The sequence below is a fragment of the Lates calcarifer genome, linkage group LG16_LG22, assembly GCF_001640805.2.
Source record: "Lates calcarifer isolate ASB-BC8 linkage group LG16_LG22, TLL_Latcal_v3, whole genome shotgun sequence".
Taxonomy (NCBI): Eukaryota; Metazoa; Chordata; class Actinopteri; family Centropomidae; genus Lates; species Lates calcarifer.
Genome location: NC_066848.1, coordinates 18,361,640 through 18,389,314, shown reverse-complemented (window position 1 = coordinate 18,389,314; position 27,675 = coordinate 18,361,640). Strand labels below are relative to the sequence as shown.

General features: G+C 38.9%; 1 protein-coding gene across 1 annotated transcript in view; it reads left to right on the top strand.

The window, feature by feature from the left end:
- LOC108872934 (pro-neuregulin-3, membrane-bound isoform) overlaps positions 1-27,675 on the top strand; it is a 315,531-nt gene that overhangs the window by 263,926 nt on the left and 23,930 nt on the right. The window contains exons 4-5 of the mRNA XM_018660865.2: positions 16,117-16,140; positions 26,257-26,359. Of these exons, the coding sequence (XP_018516381.1) occupies positions 16,117-16,140; positions 26,257-26,359 (127 nt within the window). The remainder of the gene's footprint in view (positions 1-16,116; positions 16,141-26,256; positions 26,360-27,675) is intronic.

The following is a 27,675-nucleotide window of genomic DNA, read 5'->3' as shown; positions in this document are numbered from 1 at the left end:
ACTGTTGCATGCATGGATGTGTCCATATGTTGAGTGTTCTGTTATTGCTGTGACGGTATCATCAGACACATTTGGTTCAACTGAATCAATTGAATGTGGAAAGCTAAAATAATTACAACCCTGAAAGTAGTGGATTTGTGTTTGATTCTATAGGTTGATCAAAGTTAATCAAATGCATTGTGTTTTCTGTCTGGAATAAGTAGTTTAAATGGATAACAACAAATGAAGCTATATTGTCCCTCTGTGGGTGAACTCAGTGGCAAACATATAATCAACTATTGCTCTGGAGTTTAATGGATACTGATTGCTGAGGCCACTTTACCTTCAGCTCATCTATTGCTATGGACAGGGACAGCAGGCAATCAGAAAAGAGGAGAGAAGAAAGAGGGAGAGAAAAGAACAGAAATTCATATTGATTGCAGTCATTTATTTGGCACGCACCCCTGTGTGACTTGCCTTTCTAAAAATATTTACACAAGTGAATGGCAAATGTTTTGGATTGAATATTAAAAAGAATAACTTTGTCATTTATTCTCCCACAATACGGCATTGTTTTTTCCCTTATTTATTCCCCTGTTTCCCATTGAGCATCTGATCAAGACTTTTGGCTGTGCCTACATACAGATCCTAATGGATTTGGAAGGCCCAATTTATAGTGAAGTATGGGTCTTGTCAGCTGGTGCTTAGTGAAGACTATGGCAGTGGGATGCAGATTATCCCAGAGCAGTGGCAGGCTGGTATGCTCACTGCTTGCACCCACCCTCCAGTCACAGGTCATTAATAACTGGGCAAGGGTAGCAGGCAGGGCAAGGCAATTCTCCTGCCTCGTCTCACAGTAGCACATTGCTCGCTTCCTCTCCTTCTCTCTGTCCATGCTTTGTGTTTGTCTATACTTTTCATTCCCTTTTCTCTCCATCTGTGGCTTAAAGTTTGTGTACTTTTACCCAAACTCCATTTATTTATTATAAAGTAATGAAACACTGCCCTTTAGCCTGTCCCTGCATCAACCAAACTTGGTTTAGGGAGTTTGGGAGTGGGGTGTCAAAGTGCTTGGCTCTGTGCTACGTTAGCTCAGCATTGCATTCAGTTGGTTCCCTAACGCCATAAAGAGAGAGACAGAGAGACAAACCCACTCTCCACCATTTAGGGCAGATTTTTTTTCTTTCTCTTCTTAAAGGTTCCATTACCAAAATTGTAAAAAAAATAAATACATTAAATTAAATAAATTAAAACATTTCACTGCCATTGTCTTGACATGTATGTGACAAATAAAAACTTGAACTTGAAATTACTCCACATTCATTCCCAATAGGATAGAATGTCACATTGCAGTGTTCTAGGTAGTAAGTAAACATTTAGTTGAGTAGTCACAAACTGTAAACAATATGTGAGAGAGATGCAGCACTGTAGTCTGGCAGTGTCATGTAGTACAAAACAAGGAGATGGCACATCACGAAAATGACCTGTGGGTCCACCTGACTCAGCTGGAGATGACACAGAAACACATGCTTGAATTGTTTGGCATGCAAACAAATGGGAGAGTGTGTGAATATTCACAGGGCAAAAGTGTAACATCAGACTACCTTAAGTTTATTGAGGCAAAATGTCAAAACAAAACAGTGTGAGTGTTTTATTTATTGAGTGCATAGAGTATGTCTAAGTATTTAAGTAGAATCATATGGCCTCCTATTATACTTAGCACTTAACTTTCAAATTATGCATGTCAAATTATTAGAAGGCAAATTGAACACAAAAGCACATATGAAAAGATTAAATTAATGTTTAGTGCAACAAACTCTGTCAGCATCCTGTAAAATATTAAAACAATATGTTTATATCATCACAGTTTCCAGTCCACTGAAAGTCTTATCAACAGCATTGAAATGTTGATGTTATTTCAGTGAATTCTTTGTTGCTTCTTGCTGCAGAAGAATTTGGAAAGCAAGGGTTTTCTCTTGATACATTTCCAGTTTAGCTGCTATGAACATCTTGTTGTTACTGCCTTGTGTCATTTTATGTATGTGTATGTTATGTATTATAAATTTTTTCTGTTAACATTTCAAAGAAACTGTTTGCCCCAGGGGCTGTATTTACTTCTTTTTGCTTCAAAAATCAAAACAGTGTATATCCATACTGTGTAGGTATGTGCATGTGTGCATGTGTGAGAGAGAGTGCACAAGAACACAACTTCAGTGATTTAAGCAACTGTCTTATCTAATGCCAGCCCTCCTAATACCAGCCCCACTGAGTTAAATGATTATGACAACTTGCCATGAACACAGGTGGAAAATGTGCTAATGGCCGGCAGCAGACCTGTGGTGGATCAGTTGGATGAGATGGTGAAGAAAAATAACTTAAAGTTGCCCTGTCCAAATGGCTTTTTAATGCTCCTTTTCTAAAGTTTTACCAGTTTCCAGCTGAGCATAGTGTCATTGTCCATCAGTAGGAGGACGAGGAGCAAGTGATGGGGGTTTCAGTAAGAACCATCTCTGTACATACAGAAGAAGGGTCCAGTGTCCAATGATTTAGTCTCTCTCTCCTTCTCTCTTTCGTTCCATCATATACACACACTATATTTTATTACTTCTCACAGCCTATTGACTTATATTTTGTAAATGTAATGATTTGTCAAAAACATTAATTATTTCTTAATGCTCTTCATATTATGTAACACAGAAATATCTCTATTGGCCCATGAAGGCTTGAATTATGTACAAAGAATCATTAAGGCCCAAGCCCAATTTCATCTGTATAAAGGAACATTAATATGTTTATTCATGCAGCCTTTTGATTGAACCTATTTTTTCTAATACAAAAATAACAGTTATACATTAAGTTATACATATTTTACACATTTGCAATTTAGCTGTTACTCAGGGTTTTATCTCATTTCTCTTGAGAATTTTTTCCAGTATTACTAGTACTTTGCTTCCATTTCTTGTCCCTTGAAATACAAAAACTATTAAGAAAATGAATACATGAGTATGTAAAGTATATAACATTACCTAAGAAAATATAGCAAGCATACAGCATAAACTGCGTTAGTCATGGCGTGCTCTCCTTCACAGCCCTTTTCTTCTTCTTTTCTAACTTCAGTCACATATCCTCCCCTTGTTTCTCACTCTCATTCTCTCTGTCTTTCTCCTCATAACACTGAACTCATCACACAGCATATCTTTCCACCCCCTCAGCTCAGCCTGAATGAAAACTGGGTACCTAGTGTCGGGGTACATCAGGATACGCTGCTTTGCTTTTGCTCCACCTAGATGTGGCTCTAGTCCAGGGCCTGTAGCCATTAAACCTCTGATCAAGGATCACTGCTCAGGTCGCGTGGCCATATTAAACTGCAGCACATTAAGAGGAACACCAGTCCTTTACAGCTGGTGATATAAAAATAACTCCAGCTATCCCCAGATTACCTTTCTTTGCCCTTCTGTCATTTGACTGTCAGTAATAGACTTTAACCAACAAACCTTGACAAAGTTCAAGGTTGAGATCAAGAATAAACACGCAATGTAAACATGTACATTTTCTTATGATGCCATTATAGGGTAATCGACCACGGGGGGGTGTTTTAGGCATCCAGAGATGAAACTCCCAGTAGAAAAGATGAGCCACTATTTTGTGGGGAAATGTCTGGATCTCTGAGAAAAAGTTTAAGGTACAAGTCACTGAGAACTTTTAAAAAAGAGGTCAACTACAAGAAACATCTGATCATGGAGCTGTGTTGCTGATGGCAAGATTAATTTTTATATTCAATATTAATAAATCCAGCAACTGTGATGCAGTATTCTGTTCCCTATTGCAACAACAAAGCACTCTTGATTTGCTGCTGATCTGATTTGTACATCTGACTGGCTAATTAGCAATGATGGCTGAGGCTCATGGGTAATGTAGTATTTAACTTCATAAACCTATAGTATCAATAAATTATCCAGGAGTTTATCATGTTTCTCTGCACTTGTTTAATCAGGCTGAACTGCCATTTAGTTTTATTTCATTATTTACTCGAAGTTACATGAATGTAGGTTTTGTTCAGGTTTCCTGTTTTCTGTTAGTGTGAGTTATTTTCTCTGTAAACTAATCAGTTGTGACTGATGTACCATGTCTATGCCTTTTTAATTTGGCACACTGACTGTAGCACCAGTTGCTAGGAGCAGTTAACACAAAGTTTGCCGCGTCAGTCAAAGACATGAGTTGATTTAAGACTGGTTTGTTTAAGTGAACAGTGTTTAAGACCTGGGTAGTTTAGGAAGACTGAAAACTGAAAAAATGGGAATTTATAGAGGAATAAATATTCTCTAGTCCATATGAGCTGTCTGTCAGTCTGGATGGATCAGCTCACCTTAAAATACAGAGAGAGTATAAGAGTAGTGGAATTGGTTATTTATCTGGCATTTCAGTCTTAGTCTGGGTAATGAAAGAGATGGACAGAATGAGAAAGGGGGAATGACAGTCTCAAACTGTATGTGACTTAAGTACATGACATGTGCCCTGCCCTGCTGAATCACGGGTTGCCCTCTGTCTGTCTCCATCCAGCTCTCTTTCCTCTCTCTCCTCTTTTTTCTATCTCTCTGTCAGTCCTCCATGCCCTTCAGGCACTCCTTACTAAAACTCTCCTTATCACTTACCAGAACTACCCAAACTCTCTTTTGATATGTCCTGCCTCTCTCTCTCTCTCTCTCTCTCTCTCTCTCTCTCTCTCTCTCTCTCTCCTCTCTCTCTCCCTCTCCCTCTCTCCCTCCCTCATGCTCCTCACTCCTGCCTCTTTCTTTATTTCATTGCTTTTGGGAACAGTTTACTCTTCCCTGCCTCCTCCTCTCTTACTCATTCATCCTTGCAAAGCCTGTCGGCGAGCCACCCTCCTCTCTGTCTCTCTCCTTTCTCTTGGTTTCCAAAAGCCCCAGAGGCGTCGGTGATTCACGGACTGACCTTGCACTGCAACATCTAAAGACCAGCTGCCTAGATTTCTTCTTTAGATTCCTGCATTTGTCATAGAGTCAGTCCTGTTGATACCGTTTAAGGGCAGAAATTATAATCTAATGACTGGATGGGACACATTTAATGTTGCTGATAAACTCTTTACATGTACATGTCATAAAACAAATTGAATTCATCTGAAAGGTTAGTTTATTAGCTTATATTATCAGTTTGTAAATTCAGTTTTCACAGTTTCAAAGGGAATTTAGTTCATTTGAGTCCTCTGTGATGTAGAACTAAAATTTTGTGATGTGAGAGGATGAATTACAGAGTAATTAGGGAGCTGCAATTAACATGGTGACTAATGGACGTAAAATATATCAAAATAAAATTAATCTCTGTCAGATCGTTTTCATTACCTTGCACGCTGATGAAATGAGAGCAAAATTTGAATTTTCCCACAAAAGGCCTTTGATAAGGGAGCACACACAGCTCAAAGGTATCCTCACAAGTTTGAGTTTTACTTTTGAAGTTGTATTGTGACAAACCTGAAAACCTGCACAGCAATGAGAAGGGTGCAAGAAGAGGTCAGTTACAGATTTTTTTTTAATAATTAGATTGAACTTGACACCTCAGAGAAATTTTAGCTCTGCAGCTTCTTCGTTAATGTCACTCATTGTATGTCCTACCCACTGAGCCAGCAGACAGACCTTCGAGCTGGAATAAAGTTTTGTGGGAGAATTGTGTGATGTTGGTGCCTGAGTCAGAGCTGAGTAAAAAGAGACTAAATTCCTTTTTGTAGTGACTTTCAACTGTTATATAGACAGAAATCTTTTCTAGCAGAGGCAGACAGATCAAATTATTTTGTACCAACAGGAGCCTCAATAGACCAGAATGCAACACATCCACATTGCATTAAGCTTTTTGAATAACAGACCCAAGTCAAGCTCTTTCTAAAGCTAAAAAAACTCTTGCTTTTACCCTTCTACTGCTATAACTGGGGCTGTTATTCCTTCCACCTACATTTTTTCACCTGCAGGTGAATGCAACAAGCTCACATTTGCTTTATGGATACTTTTTTAAAACTGTTCTGGGAGGACATTATAGAAAAGCACAAACTAAAGCAGTAATAGACAAGGTATGTTGAGGAAAAGTGGGTGCATCAAAAAGATAAATCACATCAATTCACAGAATAACTCCCAGAACATACTGAACATCACAAATTGATGACGCACAACAGTAAAAGATGAAAATATAAAAAGGGTACAAGGTGTTACGGAATGAAAAGGATAAATAGAAAGCCTTCAGTAATGTGTAATGTAGTGTGTGTGTCTGTGTATGTGTAGGTTTTAGGCTAAGGGCCAGAGAGGAAGATGTGTTCTCAGTGATGCGACCGTGATGGTGATTGACAGCTCCCTGTAGGCGTTCCCGCAGTGACTCAGAGGTTGTCGCTGACTATTTATTTCTTTATACACACACACCCCCCCCACCACCCCAAAAAAAAAGCGCAGATGATAAACAGTGGCCTTAACAGATTGGACCAGTTACTCCAAGTCTAAATGATACTGAATCCCATCTCGATCCAAATGTTAAAACTTTGGATTAACCACCTTTATCTGACATTTGAATTTAGTTCTCTGCTGTAGCTTGTACATAACTTTTCCTCCGGCTTTCATAAAGAGTCATATTTCTGAATATACTTCAGCGCTATTTAACTTCAAGGCTCCCAAGAAACATCACTAATGTAAAATTTGTCCTTGTGCAGCAACAAAAGGATCTGTCACTTAATTTGAGAGTGCAAATGATTTCAACCCAATAACTCCAAACAAAAGCAAAGACAGTTGAAAGTATGGTCGGACCTCTCTGTCTCATTTTGTGTCACTTTGCTTTAATGCTGTGCAGCGAGCAGGAAATAATGTGAGGGAGGTTACTGTCAAATGGAGGTGAAGACTGCACTTTCTTCAGCTAAACACAAAAAAAACAGAGTGTAGTGATTATTACTGTGTGTGCAGTTGGTTATGTCTAATGGACTGTACACCCACCTGGCTCACAGTGAATGAATGGTCATAAAGTGGGATGTGAGGGTGTGGGTAGTTAAGGCTGTAATGAAGGGAAGTGAAATTAACATTTAAAAAAATCATTATTACCTTAAACCTTGAATCTTACTGTACAATCACCAGCTTGTTGGAATGAGAATTTTTTAGCCGTGGCTTAAAATAAACTGTACTTATACAAAGATTATCCCACCATGGCTGCTAACATGAGGCTTAATTCCATATTTTTGGTCTTTGGTTTTAATTTAGCTTTCTTTCTGTATATTTTTGTGAATGTAAGTGTTAGCTCAAGGGTGTGTGAGAAGCATGTGCGTCTATCCTGTGGATGATAATTTGGGCAAGTGTGATGGTACAAAGGGTGTGAAGAATTGTGTGGTTCTGTGAATCTGCCATTTTCTCGAACTGTAGCTAATCTCTGTCTTAATACACTGATAAAGTGAGGCTTCCACACTAACGAAGGAGTGGAATCAAGAGACTAAGGGAGAAGGAGAGGAAGACAGAGAGTTTGAAAATGAGGCATTTCATAGCAAAAGAGGTTGGATATAGAGGAAGCAATTAGGAAGAGAGCTAAATGGAAATGAAGAGTCAATCTGTTCTGCAAAATGCAAAAGGGACAAACAAACCCCCATATAATCTATTTCTTTTTAAATTTGCATTCAACTAAACTCTTCTCCCAAAATTATTAAATGTAGCCACGTGTTTAAAGATTGCTGCACTTCTTCCTTCCATATACAGTATGTGCCTGATTTGGGACTGTACGTTAAAATGGCTTCTTATGTCTCAATCCCCAATTTACTGTTCAGAACTTTGCTTTTGTACCTGGTATTTTTGTTGATGTACATCGTGTTATTTTATTCTGGATTGTTTCTGAATTTGTTGGATCAGGCTCAAAGTTTTCAACCTATCACAGTTTTCTGTGGCTACAATACTAGCAGTTGCTGCCAGTTCAGTGGGCTGGTTTAAGGTGGGGAAGTAAAAACCAGTGAATGATGGATTACTGCCATGTGTGTGATCATACTCAGATCCATCAGAATGAGTTTTGAAGTGGGGTTGCATCCAGCTTTAGATTATGTAATAGGCACATCAACATCCTTCCAGTTTCAGCCTAGCCTACCATTTTTGTACAATTAAAATGTTGGAAGAAATGGATTTCCTCTTCTCATCAGGGTAGCAGCTTTCTTTTTTTTTCAGTGCAGTGGTGAGCACTCTCTCTCTCTGTCTCTCTCTCTCACTCACACACACAAACACGCACACACAGAAACGATGCATCTTAGCAGTGAACTTCAACATAATAGCAACCTATACATATAGGTCTACACTGTCTCTTCTTTTAGCCTGGCCTAATGCATTACAAATTATACTCTGGGTGCAGAAAGATGTGTGATGGATGTAGATTAGTGTTTGTTACTTTTGTGATGCATGTAGAGCAAAGTTGTGGGATGTCAAAAGGCTTGGAAGCCATTCCAACTGTGTCTGGAGTCTTTCCAGTGTCCACATGAAAATCTGAAAGTGGGGGAACAAAAAGTCTCAGTTATTTTGGCGCCTTTAATCATAGTATTTTTTTAAGTAATCAGATGGCCTGCATTAAGAGACAATTAATGCCAGTCTCGGCTGGATCTAACACATGGGGTATGTCTTTTTAGATGCCTCCACTAGGAGTAGCTAGAGTCTCGCATTCTCAGATACTGAACATCGGGGCTTTAAATTAGTAGATTCACTGAACAAAAACAAATGAGGAACTAATCTGCTCAACCAAGTCTATGCATTATAGCTGAGATAATGTAGTGTCAAAGCAACATCCTCACAGTGGTCAAAATTGTTTTTCTGATGAAAACACCCCCTTCCTAAACTATATGGATAATTTAATTTTTACAGAAAGTTTTCCACAGACAAAGATAACAAGTTTTCATTTCTTTTTCTTTTTTTTTTCTTGGTATCTTATAAGCTGCATTATTTTTTTTTTCTCTTGGAGACAAAAGAGCTCCATGGAGATACATTGTTATTCATTTGAGGTCATGTCTCTGTCCACTACATTAATGTTAAGTTCAATGTTCCCTCTCTTTATAGCTCCCTCTCTTAGAAATAAACCTGCCTTTTTAGCTGCCAACCTGCCTGCAGGTTGGCATCGTTTTCTGTCTACGGTTTGGTGCTGGGCGGGTTGCTTACAGTGGCTTTTTCTGAATTATTCTGCTGAAAACAGCTACCTGCTGCTGCTTGAAGCGAGGTCGATGAGAGTACTGAAACTAAACTGTACATAAAACGTGCCAGAAAACCAAACCAATCATCAAACGACACAAAAGCTTTGTAGAACTGCAGTGTTGGTTTAAATTCTTAATTTCACCCTACACATAGTCAGTTGAATCATTCTTAATATGAAAAAGTTGGTTACTGGAGCTTTAAAGCCTTTTTTACCCTTCTCTCTCTGAGCAAGTTCCACCACACTACATTATGAAAATGACTCCACACTCTGTTAATAGTATTCTTGCTCACTCCTGTAGTGTTTACTCTGAGTGGGTTTTAGATAGTAAAGTAAGTCATAAGTAGATCATCCTCTCCAGGCCTTTTGTTTGGACCACTCTGATTTACAGATGCAGAGCAGACAGCTCAGATGAAAGAGTTCTCTCAGGTCAGAAGATACAGATACCTTGTTGCTATAGCAACTACTGCAAAAACAAAAAAAAAAAGGGGGGGGGGGGGTACAAGGGAGAGGGAACAAATGATGAAACAGGTCAGTGAAAGATGACATTCAAATTCAACAATGACTTAGACTGGCATTCAGTAAAATAGATAGTTTTGGGGGTTTTTAAACACATATTTACGCTGAGCACACGCAGCCATGAATCTATCAGACTGTAGCGTGCTACAGGATCCTCCTCTCAGTTTAGGACAGACATTTGACCTGAAAAAAAAAAATAAATCAGAGAGCAATTTGAAAAACAACTAAACTACTTTTGTGCTGAATCCTATTATTTTCTTAGCTGCTGACAATGGTATGTTTCACATGCTTTCTTTTTTTCCCCCCAAATGTTATTTTCAGACATTTGTAAAAGCATTAGGGTGGATTTAGGTATATTATCTGCAGGGTCCAAAATTCGGGGCACCAGTTATTGCAGCTTTCTCAGTAGTATGAGATAAATGTGTTTCATATGTGTTGTTTTTCTGTCTTACCACATAGAATGTAGCTTTATTGGCAATGTCAGATTCCATTAATATCACTGTGACAATACTGCTACTTCTAATAATAATATTAATGAAAAACTGCTTGCTGTTACAGTCCCAGTGGATAATGTACATGCACCTGCAAATTCTAGTAAATGACAAAATATTGTGTAACACAGAGCAAGAGAGAGCCAAAGTGAGAAACCCAGACTCTCTGTTACATCACATGATTGTGTGACTTATCCATACTGAATTTCATCAAGGCTGAACAGTGGACAACGCAGTGCCATCATTTAGTTTCCCTCTCCTCCTTCAGTGCCGCCATCTGTCAAAATATCAATTTATTTCCTGCTCTCTAAAGAGTGCCGAGCGCTAATTGGAAATAGCATGTAGCGTATTCCCTGTTCTGCACACATTGAGAGGGAAGCTATCAGTCAGTCTGAGATGTGAACATGATGCAATCACTCCTTCGCCCATCTGTAGAATAATTCATTTTTTTTATCTGACAGAAGGAAGTAAAAGAGATGAAGATTATGTGTGTTTGTGTGTATTGCAGTGTGCTTGGAGACTCAAAAACACAAACATAATCTTTGTTCAACAAAGGCAACACAGGAGAATTTGTAGGGGAGAAACATCTTATTAAGTGCAGCACGCAAAGAACGAATTGAAGCAGAAATGGTTAGATGTTCGTTAAATAAGTATAATGAAACCTTTCAGACTAGTGGCAGGACAACAATGAATAAATCCAAGCCTTTCATAATATTTAGTATTTTTAAGTTGGAAAAAGGTTCACATCAGTTTTGTATGTAGTCTTTGAAATTAATTGAAAACCAGCAAAAATAGAGATCAGTATTTCCCCATGGGACTCTACCATTCCTAACCTCTCCTCTGGTTGTCACTGCTGAGGTAGTTCGTTTAGTCATGAGCTCTCTAGCCAAATGAGTGACTCTTCACCCCCCCACCATTGCATATTGGCGTGATAGACTCCACGGGTCATCTGTGCAAGCAGCTTATTACATCCCGTTGCTAGGTTAACTCTAGTTGTAATTGTTGCAGGAGCAAAGTAATAAGTCTGGTGCAGTATATAGAACAACAAAGTCTGCATTAGGAGGTGGCTTGAGGTCGGTTGAGGGATTGACAAAAGACAGGATTATCACATGGTAGACTGCTTTGTTGCCCATGTGAAACCAGTAGTCAGAATTTTTTTTACTGTATGCATGACTGTTGTATAGCCTTTGTAGTGGTGTGGTTTATTGTTGTTACCATGGCAATGAAGGTTCAAACACCTGCCATTGGTATACTCCTCTGAGTCATAGCCTGTATTGTCATTTAGGATGGTGTACTTGTTGCCACATTTGCTGAGCACTTGTATGTATGACACACAAATAAACAAACTATAATAACTGAAAGAATATCATGTAGGTAAAGCCATAAGCTTTTGTGGTCCACTACATGTAATTAAGGAACATAATTAGCAATGGTGGCTTTTCCTGACCGCTAAGTAACATGTTGATTAGTTCAAGGTAGTCCCACAGATACCAGCCTCAATCTGTCCGTTCAAATTGTACAGACAATTGTGTGAATGACTGTGGTTCAGTCAGACAGCATCAGTGCTTTCAGCCTGAATTCATAGGACAATGATTAGTAACCCTGAAAGGGTTCATTTAGATTTTTCTCTCTTTATTTAAAAGCTGCCATCTCTTTCTTTCACTCACTTTCACTTCTTTTACTGCTTTAATACAATATGGTTACATTTAAAAAAAAAAACATTTTGAATAAATCAGCAAGGCCCCAGCCATGGCCACAGCCTTTACAAGACAGCAATAGACACCCAGCTGCCTCTGCTTACCACATCATGTTTCAGTCAGGCATAAAAGATACTTTTTTCAGACATTTTTGTGTAGGTGCATTTCTAGTCCTCAGGGTTAGAACTGAATAACGTAACCAGTTGTCTGTCAGGAATTTAATAGATGAACTATGTCACTTAGATAAGCCCACATGAGGGCTACTGTGGAGTCTTATGAGGCATCATCATGTTACATCGTCACCACTAATATATTCATGACAAAATATGATACATACAGTTGTGTTCTCAAATGAGTACAGTCTGTAAATCAGCAGGGTGTCTGTCCCATCGGAGGTCAGCTAATCTGTCTTCCACTGTGAGGCTCTCTCCAGAGGCAGAAGCAGGCAGGAAGCACATACATACACACACACACACACACACACACACACAGTGGGGACTCAGTACTTTGATATAAAATACTAGATTGGTTTACTGTTTTTTTTTTTTTTTTTCATGTGAATTTCAGTGTAGTGTGTGGCTTATTTCCCTAGGAGATTGCAAATTAGAAAGATTAGCAATTTCAAGGTCGTTTCAATGGGCTTTACAGTCCATTTATGTTAGGTTCAATGCCCAACAGAAGAGATATATAGTCACTTTACCAGCACTGGATTCCAATTCTTTACTCTCATGTAATCGGCATATTTATCCATTAACAACTCATTTTTTAAGGTTAGGCAAAGCTTTGGTTTGGTTTTGTTTAAATAAGAAACCTGAAAGGAACTGTACAGTTTTTAAGTTTAGTACTCAATATTTCATTTTATATGACTATACCTAAAAGTGAAATGATCTATCATGATCTATCATTATTTTATAAAATATGATGTATAATGGATTGAAATATCCTGCTTTATTTAAAGTAGATAAAACTGGTTTCACCTCCTCCAGCTACAACATTAAATGCTTCTTATACATTAATGCCTCAGTAATGATAATGCAAAAAACAAGATTTACATTTGGGATAATTATCTTCTTGACATATGCTGTAGCTCTGGATTGCAGTTACTTTGTCATATTTATGCTGAGTGAAATATTCAAAAGCAAGACTCCATGTTTTTATTTATACTGCACCATTCCATTCAAGAGGACTTGCACTTTATTGTGGACTTGTTTCCCCCAAATTCAGCTTGACATATTTGGCGTCTATGGAAACTCCTGTGCATTTTTCAAGTTCCATAGATTAGGTTTTTGATTGAATACTTCTTCAGCCACTGTTCAAAGTGAAACCTCGACTCTTAGAGGAAATATCTGTGGTATGAAGCTGGAATTGAGCTCTGATTATCATTGGCAAATCCTAATGCCTGTCTTCCAGCTCAGCATCTTCACTGTACTTTTCTCCACATCATTTCAATCTACTTTCCTCATTTTGTGTCTCTCCCTTTTGAAATGAGATCTTTTTTGTGAAATTGTATTTCCCATTTTGTGGAAAGTTTCCAGCCTGTTTTGGATTCAGGCGTGGCATCTTTTGTGGTATCTGTTGGCCACTCAGTGATTCAAAGGCCATCAGTTACCACAGAGCACATTTAACATATGACGCTTCGTAAGCCCTTCCATTTAAAGTGGTTTACAGTAGCAGTAGTGCATACATCTTGAGTATGGGTGGCCCCAATGGGAACTGAAGCTCATATCCTGACAGTGCTGGTGCTGATATATGCTCTACCCACCAAGCTACACAGAAAATGAAATCCCTAACCTTGGCAGCTTTAGTGCTAGGCTCTACTCATTGAGCTCCATGGGAAATTGAGTTTCTAACCCTGGCAGTAGTAGCGCTTATAGCTCTACCCAAAGGGCTGCAAAACTGCAGAGTTTCAAAGGACAGATCACACTTTCGTTTTCTTTTGTCACTATAGAGGTCAACAGAGTCACCAAGGCTAAATATAGTATATATCATTTTAAGAATTAACTCAAGATTTATACATTTATACATGTAAATTTCCCACAAGTGGGATAAATAAAGTCTGTCTAATCTTATGTTTATATTTTACATTTTAAATCTGCATTTGTTTTGACTTGTGAACGTTGCAACTGCACCCAATATTTTAAGTTTTGCCTTAGAATTTGAGTCAAATTTGGGAAAAAAAAAAAAATAATAATAATCTAATCTGAACACAAGCTCTATTACAAGCTTCTTCTCCAGCTTTCAGTCACATCTTATGGGGATATATTATTTTCATAAAGGTTTAGCTTTCATTAGGTCATGGTGCTGGCAACTGTAGTTAAAAAAATACCATGGTAGAGTTGCTTTATGTTCATTTTAAATAAGATATTTCTTTTCATATTTCTTTCTTTTCATACAAATAAGTGCAAATAAGTGCAAGTTTCTCCATAATCAGACTATGTGCCTGTACTGTTATAAATATACAGCACATTGTAGTCAAACTATATGTTTTGCAGTCTCCAAATACTTGGTGGAACCCAAATTTAGATTATTCCAAAAGCTTTCATGTGAGAGTCTTGTTTGTCTCGTTCATCTTCTCCTGTCCCACATCACAGGCAGTTTTGAAGGGAGAAATCAAGAAGGCAGTGGAGAGAGGTCTCTGGGTCATTGGTAAAGTGAAAAATGATCCGCTTACATCCGTGCTAACATTGCTCGATAAGATTGGGGGCAGATTGGACAGAGCTTTTCGCATTAGAAAGACCAGCTCACCCACTCTAAGATGTAGGGCAGGGCCACTCAGGAGATAAAGTCACTGTCAGTGTGGTAAAAGCCAGCAGTGACACAGACATCAGCACTTCCTCTAGATTATTTTCTAACAGTCAGTGAGGGGGATATTTCTCGTGCTATACAGCGCTGGGAAGCTCCTGTAATCCAAGTCACTGAAGCAATATTCATGTTTTGAAATCACAGCTCTTTGTAGCTGAACTTTAATTAAGATACTTGTTTGTTTGTTTGTTTTCAGGAACACCAGAGGCTGATAAAACAATAATAAGAAATCTCCCTCATTCAGTACTTTGAATGCACAAGGTTACAAATAATGTATAACCATAGTCAGCAGAAATTGTGAAAAGTGAAACAGCAGAGTAAAACCCTTTCTATCCATAAAGTTCTTAACTCTTGCATTAATAGAATTGCACCACATCGCACTGGATTATAATACATCGGTCAGTTTTGCATGGGTTAGGTGTGGCTTTTAACAGCAGAAACCTAACAGCTGGTCTCTACCTCTCTATATTGTATGCTTGGCTGGAAAATCGCTACAAAAATGTAATTGTGGTTTTAGTGTCAAAATGCGAACCATTTATGGAACCAAAATGACCTGAGACCCCTTGTTTCCCTGATATGTTTTACACAGCAGAGTGTACACAAGCTTTCACATTTATGCTGCTCAGACACCAGGGATACACGGGCCAGTGTGTTATTTGCTCAACTTTTTGTCTGTGTATGTTTGTACGTGTTTGTGAGTGCTTGTGTGTGCTCTTACGTTTATGAGGACTAACTTGAGTCATAGAAATACAGTGCTAAATCAGTGGTGTACTCTTTCACTGTATTTCTCTATAACATCAAAATAGTTAGAATATTTAAAAAAAAAAACACTGAAAGGTATAAGAGTTTATCGCTTGAAATCTCAGCTAATGTGATTCAGGAGGATTGTGGGTGTGGTTTGATAAGATTTGACTGACAATAGCCTGGAGACACAAACAAACAATCCTCAACTGTCATCAGATTTTGATTCAGATGTTGCCAGTTCCTAATTTGTGTGTGATTTGTGCAACGTTTTGAAATCTCTCATGTGAAACAGCTTATTCATAGAGATGCTGATTGAGATATACATGCTCAGGGTCAGGTTTAGGTAAAGGTAAGAGTTACAGTTAGGGAATGCATTATTATCACTTAGGGTCCTCACAAATACAGCATAGCAAACATGTGTCCGTGTGTGTGTGTGTGTGTGTGTGTGCGCGCGCGCGCGTAATTTCTTGCAACATTACTAGCATGTGCCATCTGACTCCATGTGACAACAGATAAAGTACCGATACAGCAGCTTACATGAAAGAACAGCAAGTCAGTGATGATCTCGCTATTCACTGTGACACAATGCTAACGCACACTATTCTTAATAATAACTTTATTTTTTTCCCCTCTCCCTCTCTCTTTCTCTCCCTTCCCCTCCCCCTCCCCTCCCTTGCTGCCTGAACCGACAGATCACTTGGGCATCGAGTTTATGGGTAAGGAAGCTTTTCTTGTCTTACATCTGCATGAGTCACGACTGTAAACATCACAGGGCTTTATACTGGCCTCGGCATTGTGCCGTGTGATTGCTTACATACAGTGCATGCGTTGTTCATGACACCCAGCAAATGGCACGCGTGGACGTGCCTAATCACATATGGCATCATTATATAATTTGAAATGGAAACAACAAAGCCGTGAATACAAATGTACATTCACATATTCACAGCAATCAACCTCTCTCTCCCTCTCTCCCTCTCTCTCTTTGCGCATGCTGCACTCTATTTCCTTTGAATATTAGCTATTGTCTTTATCTCTCTACTCTCTCTACACATATGTATTTATATGTCTTTGCTTTCTGCATCACCTCTATCTTTATTTCTTTCTCTCCCTCTCTTTCTTTCTCTCACAATTGCTTATGAAGTGTCCCCTCAGAATACCAATGTGCTGCAGTCTCCTTGGAAACAGTGAGAACAGAGAGCCAGGCGGGCTACAGTGAGGGAGTTTTTTGTGATGTTGGCACTGTTTCCAAATGCACTCCTCATTAGTATGTGTGTGTGTATGTGTGCACATGCATGGCACACATTCAAAAGTGTGTTTTCTAAAGTCCTTAGTTTCTACTTATGTGAGTTAGATGAGATTCTTCCAATGATTGTGCGTCAGATGTTTGTGTGTTTTCCATGCACATGCCTGCGAGGCTGTGCAGGGTGGGTGCCAGCGGCTCCTCCTCACCGTTGCCAAGCTCCTCTCTCCTGTTCTTGGCTCTCCTCGCAGCCTCTGTGTCGGGTATCACAGCTGAGGAGCACTAGTTAACGACATGGAGGCTTGTTGTTAACCAGAGCTCCTCTCTCTCTCTCAGTTGGTCTAATTTGGGCCCTTTCCACATGGACAGGTTGGAAAAGCAATGGATCATCTAGGAAAATAGCCTCCCCCAGTTTGACATTACTGCTTCTACATTCTCAAAGTAAAATTTCACAGGAACAAGCAGTGCCATGCTTCCTTTTCTGCCGCACCACCACTGCATTTGCAGTCAAACGAACAAAAGCTTTTTTCAGGAAACTTGCTGAGACTATGCAAACTTGGCAGTGACAGATGATCTTTTCCAAGGAGCTATCTCGCAGGTTTTCCCATTTATATTCAGTGAGAGGTTTTATGCCTCTGCAACATTGTTCAGGCTGCCACATTTTCTTTGCCTAGCTCACATCTCTAGACCTGCCAATGTCTTTCCCTGCATTGTGTTAAGCAGGGCGCAGATAGAAAAGCACCTCCCACTCTCAACCCTGGTTTGTCAGTGTCTGTGGCTTTGGAAGCTTAATCTCCTGAGAAAAAATAGGAATCACATATCAATCAACTTAAACTCTTCTACTGCAAATTTCTGTTATTAATACAATTAAGTAAATATACAGTATACTGTACTGTACGTGGGTTACTTACCCTTCAATGACCTGACCATTTACAGCAAATGGTTATGCAGTTAGTTTCAGCTGTACTCTTCGAGTGAGCTATCAGAGGATCAAAGCTGCAACAAGAATTCTGCTGAGATAAATAATCCCTCTTTTAATAAACATGTACATGAACATTAGATCTTAGTCAAATCAACAACATCACATACACAACAGTTGAATAGATAGAATGTATAATCTATTTAACAACTCTGACAGTGTCAACAAAAACTTAACATCAGGCATCATAAAAGTAGACTTTATGGCGTCTTTATTGGTTGCATTAGACCATACAGCTTTACCTAATACTACACATATATCCTTAGACATGCTGCATATACATACATTACTTTGATACTGGATTTAAACCAAATGGTAGTTATTTTCTACAGACAACACAGATAGCTCTATGCATGATTTATAGCGAATGAATTGCGCCCCTCCAACAGAGTCAGTTTCAGAGGTTAAAATTAAAAATGAAGTGTCTGAAGGTTGAGATCTCTCCACCCAGGATAACACCCACCCAAGGCTTTATTAAACAGAGAATATATTCAAGAATTCTAGGATCCTGACTTCCTCTTCATACATATTTTATATAGCTTGGCAAAAGGGGGAAAATTGCAGTGTATCTAGTCAGTCAGTCATGTGGGCATCAATATTTCCTTTCCATCAGAGATCACTGAGCTCTGACTGGAAGATGTTCCACCTGGTTGTAAATCAATGTTGGAGCAAAGTGTTACAGGCAGCTATTTTGGGGGCAGGATGGATTTTAAGTCATGTTGATTTTCAATTTCCTTCCAGAGGGTTTAAGTTGTGTTTGTGCTGAGAGAAGGATATTTGGCAAACTGGAGCAAAGATGAATGGAGTTAGGTGGACACATTGGAGTTTGTGTGCGTTTACATGTACTGTATACTGACAGCAGTCATAGGAGTTAGTGACATTTATGTAAATCAGCTGTTTTTTATATGTGGAGGCGAGGTAAAAACTAAATAAGTAAATAAACCTTTTCATCTCACTCAGACTTTGACAACTTAGTGACTGCAATGTGTTGTGACTACAAAATATTAGGCCTGTACCATTCACTGTCAATGAAGAGAAAGGAGATGAGTAACAGCAGAGAAGAAGGACAATCAGGCATGATACAGAGTTAAAAGCAGCAGTCATTCTCGTGTCTACCTAGAGATCACTTTTCATTCAAAAATACAGTTTTGTTCTTTTCAAATATTCAGGTGCTGGTGCTGCCAGAAAGAGAAAATAGAGTATTCTCTGTACACAGGTATAGAAAACAGGTGTATGGTAGTAGTTGTCCAGGTCCACAGATCTTCTACAACAATTTTGGTGATTTTTTTGACAAACCAAGGGAGTTTAACATTAGCATTTGTTTTACAGTTTCGTGGCAAGATTAGAAATCAGATGTGTACGGACAAGTCAAACTGTGACATTAAAAGTCAGTTTGGCGTGTCCAAAAACTGAAAAAATAACACAAATTTTGTTGTATTCAAAGCTTCTGTTCTGCAGTCCTATTATGACAGAGAGAAGGAGGTGGTTGCACAGTCTAGTGGCCATGACAGCAAAGGCTTGCCTTTGGTGGTATTATATGGGCTAATACCAATATATAACATGCTACAGTAGTCTCAGATGGAAATGAAGGTGTGGATAACCTCCTCCAGACCATGGGGAAAGACAGAAAATGTAAAAAAAGAAAAAATTACTAGCGAAAACAATAGTCCCAGTCACCTAAATGTATTCAGTATGTAAATGGGCGAATAAAGCTATCCAAATAATAGCGGAAAGGACCGTGACCAGCCAAGAGAGCATGCTTACTCTACCACGGCCGACCTGCATAAATAAAGGTTTTATCCTCTCTCAGCAGTCTGTGCTCCGACACATGAAAAGTCTAATGCTCAGGGCTGTGAGGCAGTCACTAGAGGATCCCGTCCCTCTGATCTCTCCTCACACTTGTTATGTCATTCCTCTCATCCGAAGCTGAATCCACCCGTCCTTACACCTAAAGTACACCATATAAGAAAATCTAATCTAAAACTCACTGTTGTGTAAGCACAAGTGCAGTGAGGCAGACAAGATATGATACAATAGAGGAAAAAAACAAAGCTTGATAAGAATTAAAATAAGACAAACATGATGAGGTATTGAATTTTCTGGAGTAATTAGAAAATAAAATGACACAAACCCTGAAACTTCTGTTGCTGAGTGGCCCCCATGAAAGCTTGTTGTATTATGGCATCATGTGCCGTAATTATATTATGATTTATTTCAACATAATAATTGCCAGATGACTGATCAATTGTAAATTTAATCATCAGTCCTTAAGCTTGTGGAAGTGGACAGTAAAAATGAAAGACTATAATGAACCCATCTGAAGTTGCTGGAGAGATGTATTTTAAACATTATGTCTGACTCAGTGTTTTTCTGGGGATTTTATTTTCAAGCAGCAATGACCTGTGCCTCAGGCTGATGTCATTTGATCTGTCTGGAGGCTGCAAATCTTAACAGAACTCGAAACCTTATTGATCTGAATTTATGCTTAGCTGTGATTAAGGTTTAAACTATCTGTGGCTCATATGCGCATATGGTTTGTGAAGCAGTCAGCCAAAACCAACCTTTTTAGTCCTTTACCATCATTCATCCAAATTCTGCCACTATGTCACCCTTGAGCCAGTTCCAATATGCTGCCACTAAATATTAAGCTTCACTGCCCTCAAAACAGAGGCCACTGTTTGATTCATAATTGTACAAATGCCACACAATTTAATAAACCTTAACTTAATATCTGCAACAGACCTTGACAGTGTCAGTGTCTGCCAGTAGGCTGACTCATCCATATGTCCACAACATTAGATAAAAATCCTTTAATGACAAAACCTGGCACTGCTTGCCACCTAAAATAAGGATAAGATCTCACATATCCTAATATTGCCTGGAATATGGTGGACTATGACATTTATTAATGCACAAGAGATTTTTTGGATAATTTTGCAGACTGCTACCCAGTATAATAATATCAGAATATGAGCCCAGACTTGACCAAAATTTCAGGCTGAGGGTTGAGATCACGATCTCCTACAGAGAAAACTGATAATGATCGAAACAGTTGTGCTGGAGCACTGCTGAGTGCAGACTTGAGCTCTCTCACCAGGGACCAGAGTCGGCATACCTGAAAGACATGCAGTCAAAATGCCACCTCAGCCTGTTGCCAGACTTTAGTCACTTCTGTTTATGTCTCTATGTGAGTATCTGTGTCTATACTGTCATCGACTTTTTGACTGTACTAAAACTGTTTGCAAGTGTTTGTTTGTTGTGTTTTTTTGTGCATTTTTTACAATGACAGAGAGCTGGTGATCCCTATATTTGTGGTGATATGGCAGATAGGCAGATGTAACTTAAAGGGCAAATTCACCCAGTGTTCTCAATTTTCTTAAGTAGCTAACTATGTGGATAGTTTGGGTAGAGAGTAGTTCCAAAGAAAATATAGTGAAGCACATAAATTATTATTTCCACTTCACTGAGTAAACAAATTTACATTAACTTCTACTGAATTGGGGTGGTGGTAGTTTTTGTGGAGACACAACAAATAAAACCAAATTTATCTGTAAGATGCCACTTGGTTGGACTAACCCTTTAATGTCCTTTGACATATGGATGAATGTAGCTCTCTTGTAAGAATTTCTCTCTTTTCTTTTTATCAGTGATATGTGATTTAGAGATTTAGAGATGTTGTATCGGTAATATTTTTATGTGTTTGGGTATTATGTCAAGAAATATGAGTCATAAATAGTACACTAAAAGCAATGAAGTCTAAAGGCTTAAATCTTTATTGCTTATAGGGCTGCTTCAAGGGTATTTCAACACTTATTCCATCACTTATTGATTTCTCTTTCAGGCCGACACACCTGTATAGAATCATGGCTGCTATAAACACATTCTGAGTGTATAAGATCATATATGTACCCTCAATATTGCTGCTGCTACCACCTTTAGTGTAAAATATGAATCAATTTTTTTTCATAATGTTGTAAATAGGCAACCAGTAAGGCTCTGCAGGGAGAACTGGAGGTCTGAAGTGGAAATAAATAGATGATGTGAACTTGTGGCCCCACAGATGGAACAGGAACATGTTTTCCCTCTCTCAAGCCATATGATTTATTCACATTAAGTGAGTGTTTCTGTGTGTACAGTAGGTGTGTCCAAACAAGGACATAGGAGGGCAGGAGTGGGGTTGTAGAACTGCTTGACCTGGGCAACATAATTCTGATTGACGTCACAGGAAGCATTTTGCATGCATATATGATAGACTAACTAACTTAGCGCCCTAACTCTAGTGTTGTAAACTTCTATTGGTGTGTACATTGAATGAGCTTTTTATTAGGAACAAGAGCACACCTGTCAATCATGTGGTAGCAGTAAAAAAATCATGCAGATACAGGTCAGGAGCTTCAGTTAATATTCACTCCAAACATCAGAATGGGGAAAAAAAATCTCAGTGACTTTGACCATGATATGATTGTTACAGCTGGTTTGAGTGTTTCTGAAACTTCTGATCTCTTTTCACGCATAACAATCTCTAGAGTTTTCTCAGAATTGTGCCAAAAACAAAAAAAAAACATCAAGTGTGCATCAGTTCTGTGGACAGAAATACCTTGTTGATGTGAGCGGTCAGACGAGAATGGCCAGACTGGTTGGAGCTGACAGAAAGGCTGTAGCAACTGTGGAGAGCGGAAAAGCATCTCTGACTGCACAGCACGTCGAAACTTAAGGCAGATGGGCTGCAACAGTAGAAGACCATGTCGGGTTCCACTCCTGTCAGCCAAGAACAGAAATCTGAGGCTGCAGTGGGCACAAGCTCACCAAAACTGGACAGTTGAAGACTGGAAAAATGTAGCGTGGTCTGATGGATCTGGATTTCCACTGAGGCACGCAGATGGTGGGGTCAGAATTTGGCATGAGCAGTGTGAATCCATGGACGTAACCTGCCTTGCTATAATGGTGTTAGGAATGTTTTCTTGGCACACTTTGGACCCCTTAATACCAATCAATCATGGTTTGAATGCCACTGTCTATTTGAGTATTGTTGTTAACCATGTGCTTCCCTTTATGGCCACAATTTAACCATCTTCTAATGGCTGCCTGCAGCATGATAATGCGCCAAATCACAGAGCAAAAGTCCTCGCCAACTGGTTTCATGAACATGACAATGAGTTCAGTGTACTTCAGTGGCTTCCCCAGTCATCTGAATCCAACAGAACACCTTTAGGCTGTGGTAGAATGGAAGATCAGCATCATGAATGTGCAGATGACAAATCTGCGGAAATAATGTGATGCAACCATGTCAACAGGGACCAGAATCTCTAACATCTTGAAGAATCCACGCCGCTAAAAATGGAGGCTGTTTTGAGAGCAAAGGGAGGCCCGATGCAGTTTTAGTATGGCGTTCTTTATACAGTGCTCAGCGAGTGTTTGTATGTGTACTTTATTACTATATTGTGTGCCTATTTATGATGTCTCACTCACATCAGTATTAAAAGCAGGGCAACGTCAAGGTTACCAAGCTAGAATTTCTTGCTCAATCCTTGTTCCTGTCTTCTATCTAAATCCCCAACACCATCTTTTATTTAAAAAAAATCTGTTTCCATCACCTTTTTACACTGTGTCAAAGTAGCATCTTTTCCACCTGAGCCACATCACCACTCTTGTGAAGTGTTTTTTTTTTTTTTTTTTTTTTGTTGTTTTTTCATTTGTGGCACAAATGAAAATTGCACAGGGATGAAAACTTTCTCTCTGCTCCTCTCCTCCAGCCCTTTTTCCATCACCTTCCTTGTTACTTTAGAAGACCACTCTGATACTGAAGTCCGCGAAAATAATTAACAAAATTCATCATTTATAATTGCCCTCCAGAATGACACATAGAGGTATTTTCTGATCTAACGCTCTGCTCCTGCTATTGGCAGGAGGCATCATTTGTTGAAATCACTGTTGCAAAAATAAAACTTTCTGATCTAGCACACTATGATTAAGGTTTGGTTGGGTTTGGCACAAAAACAACTTGGTTAGGATGAAGGTGAAAGATTGTGGTTTGGTTTGGCCTGGGTCTAAGAGACCTTGAAGATAAACATATGTTGTCTTTAGGAATTTGCTGAAACAACTGATGCTGCCACTTTTTCTTGAGATGACAGTCTTCTCTGATACACTGATCAGTATCAGCACTGATAGTGGACTTTTAAGACAAGCGGGGTGTCAGACAGACATGACCAAATTGAGAATTGTTTCCTTGTCCCAATCAGGGTAAAATAATAACAGTACAACTTTATAAAGCTTCCTACAAACTTCACAAGTTGAAAAAAGTAATGTCTCCTTATAGTTAAAGAGGACCTCCATGAATTTGACACAATTAGAACAGATGATAGACAGCTAAGACTGAGAGACTCTGAAAAAGGCTAATAAATAGACCTTCATTTAATTTCATTTTATCAAACTGCTATTTCTAAGTTCAAAAATAAACCTTGTCTCTACACAGCTGTATATTGTGACTTGTGTGGCTCTGGGGAGAGCTTTCTAAGTCTAAGGAATTAACCCTGGTGGGTTAGGGTTATCTCAGCTTGGAGACTGGGAAAAAAAAAACCTCAGGGCAGAAGGTTTGAAAGACATAGGCACTACCAGACAGGAAGGCTCTAATGAAGAGATACTAGTAGTTATATTATGGGACATGACCACGACCCATAGTTGACTAAATTAAAATGTAGGATATTTTTGGCCTTATCTGCTTTGATTTTTTTTTTTTTTTTTAGATTCATGTGACTTCATCACAACTTTATTTGACTGCAGTATTAACTTGCTGGTGTACTCTTTTAAGGAGTGATCAGTTTCTCAATTAAGTTTAAAGATATTTAATTAACGAAGGAAGATGCAAAATACTATATAAAGAGTGAAAACTAACGACTCATGCATAATGACAGTACAAAATATATGAAAGAAGGAGCAGGATTGTTTTTTACTGTAGCAGCATCAGATCAGTGCTCATTATCGGCCCATTATCGGCCCATTTGTGTATCAGAATCTGTATCAGGAGAGAAAAAGAGGGATCGCTGCATTCCAGCAATATCCCATATCCCTACTGCACCAGCTAATCTAATTCCTCCTTGTTTCTTTTTTTTTTAATTTGCCTGCCTCCCTCTCTGTCTTTCTTTCTCTCCTGCTCTGTCTGTCTCTCTCTCTGCCTTTCACCTGCAGCCGACCTCAGCATGCTCCCGCAGGACAACCCCCAGCTCCCTCTAATGATATAATTATAGCCAATGAGCCAATGTGATGACTCAGACTGATTAACAGCATCAAAACAACACTGGCCCCAAACATAATTTAGACATAGATGGAGGGAGAGAAACAGGGACACAGAAGAGAGAAAAATATGCACTAACAATACACTAATAGACTCTGTGACATCTGTTATTTCAGGGATTATGTATGACATACTTCATGTATGATTGGTTATGCAATATCTGTGTGGGCATCATTATTTTAAATGCTAAGGCAGTAATCTTTTTCTGAGAGATCCCTGGTTTGAATTCCCAGACAGGCCTGAAAATCCTGATGTTGTTGTGAATTAGTAACACTCTCAGTCATCGACTGCTGTCAGGAAGCCTTTGAGCAAGAAGCACTGGCAGCAGTTAAGTTGCTTTGTTGCTAAGGAGGTTGTGGTTGTATTCTACAGCTGCCAACAGTGATTTTCTGAGCAGTGGTTAATAACTTTATCTTTTTTGCACTAAAGTGGCCATTCAAACCCATCTGCAGTAAAAATTTGTTTCAATCACTTCAATGTAAAACCACAACACCTTGTGTCATCTTCATGCTTTTCCAAGGTCTGAGCCTCGCTAAATAAAACTTGATTGATTGCCTATTAATGTATCTGAAGGCAACTATGATTTACTTGTTCGTAGCAAACAAGACAGCTTCCATTTTTCTCCACTAATGACGTCCGTCCGTGCCATAACTCTTCTTGTCTCTGTATTCAAGCTCCATTACATGTGGCATCCATTTCAAAAGCAGTCAGTGTCTACCAGACCATTATTCGATGTTGTAGAGCTGATAAAATGAACTGAAAGGCTGTGTGGTAACTAAGAATAGCAGGTGCTGCTTGAGAATTGTAAATAGGTGTTTGTGAATTGTAAATGGGTTTGGAGTTGTTATTTTATTTCAGTTTTATTTGGTTTATTTATCACAAAAGTAATTACACTTATACAGGAAAGAATCTGCAAGGCAGATACAAAAAAAAACCCCAGAGAGTCATTGCACTCCAACTGATCATTTGATGATTTAAAATGGCTGTTTGGGTGCTGTAAACAATGTTCGAAATTAAAAGTGGGTAAATACAAATCTCAAAACCATGTTTAATTCTGTGTTATGGTGAGATTGCTGTATAGTATTAATTTAGAATTAACTGTCTCCTTGTATATTGACTGTGGGATCTGAGCAGATATGAACACATTTATACACACAGATGCACGAAAACCCATATTTTCTCCTCCTCCCTCTCAGTCCCTTCCTCTGTCTCTCACACACACATGCTGACAGATATGTACATGATCTATGACTTTACTTCCCAAGAGTGTGTTGTTCAAATATTAATGTGTCTCCTCCTTCTGTTTTGTTTTCCCACAGAGAGCAAAGAGGTGTACAAGAGACAGGTGCTGTCAATCACATCCATCGCCATGGCAATCAGCCTCCTGGGAACCCTGTGCATGGCCCTCTACTGCCGCAACAAGTGAGACAATAAACGCTCAAAAATATATGTATAGATATTCATCAAAACCCCAGTTTAAATGTGAATCTTGTAAATTTAACAGTTACAGAACATAGTTAATCGATGGATAGCTCCACTTCCCTACAATAGTTGGGCATCATTCCTTTTGGTAATGACAACATTGTGCTCACCGGGTTAATTGCTAAGGGGAATGCGGTGACATTTCTACAGAAAAATCAGTCAGGCAGTTTTAAACAAGCCCCTAATAAACACAAACAGATTAGATAATTTGGCTAAACTGGGTTTGTTCACACCATCTCTAAATGTCTGACCACCCATAATTGCCACCCTGTTGACCTATGTCACCATGTTCCCAGATCCCAATTACCAACCCAATTATCATAACCAATAGAAATGATGGGCTAAACTACTAAAATAAGTGATATACAAAAGTATTTCAGGTAGAGCTGCCCTCTATGGTTGGGGTTAGGGCTCAGGTTAGGTCATGATTATGTGTCACAGAGACGACTAGTTTGGGTTAGGGTTAAGGTTGGCTTCAGGTTAAGGTAAGGGGAAATAAAATTCAGCACAATACCAGCATAATAAATACACACACAAACCTGAAGGACTGTAATTGGATCTTTAACTCAACTCTCAGATAGATTCCATTTTTTCCAACCATGTGACATATGGAATTTTCCCATGAATATATTGACAGGTAAATTAGCTTCAGTGACATGTAATTTCAACCCAACCATCAGTTTCCTTGCCTCCATTTGAACTGAAAGTTTGTCCAATGATTTTCAAACTTACAAACTTACTTTAACGATAATATTTACGGTAAAACTGCCATAGGTCCTGAAGTAAGCAAAATGTTATAGTATTTAGTAATAGACCCTGTTGGGTGTGGGCAGACAAAATGCCCAAGGAGACATTTTGTTAATTTAGTGAAGGCTGGTGGAACATGTTGAGGCATCAAACATCTTGAAAGAAATCCCAGACTGGGTATTTGCTTTCTCATTATGTGCACACACATATTCATAGCCCATTATAACCCAAAGGTCACCTCATGTGGCTCCTACACTCACTCTCTCTCCTTTCTGTCCCTGTCTCTCTATCTATATCTCTGTCTATATTTCTGTAGTGCGTGCTCTATGTGTACACATTAATTGCCAAACGAATGGTCTACATCCATCCCTGCCTGTGAGAACTTTGCATAACGTGCCTGGAGAGATTTTATATTCTCAACAGGATGGGTCAAACATCCAGTATGTAACGGCAGCCCGTCATTCAGAGTATATGGACCGTGCAGTGGGCTGTGATAGATGGCACTGTAA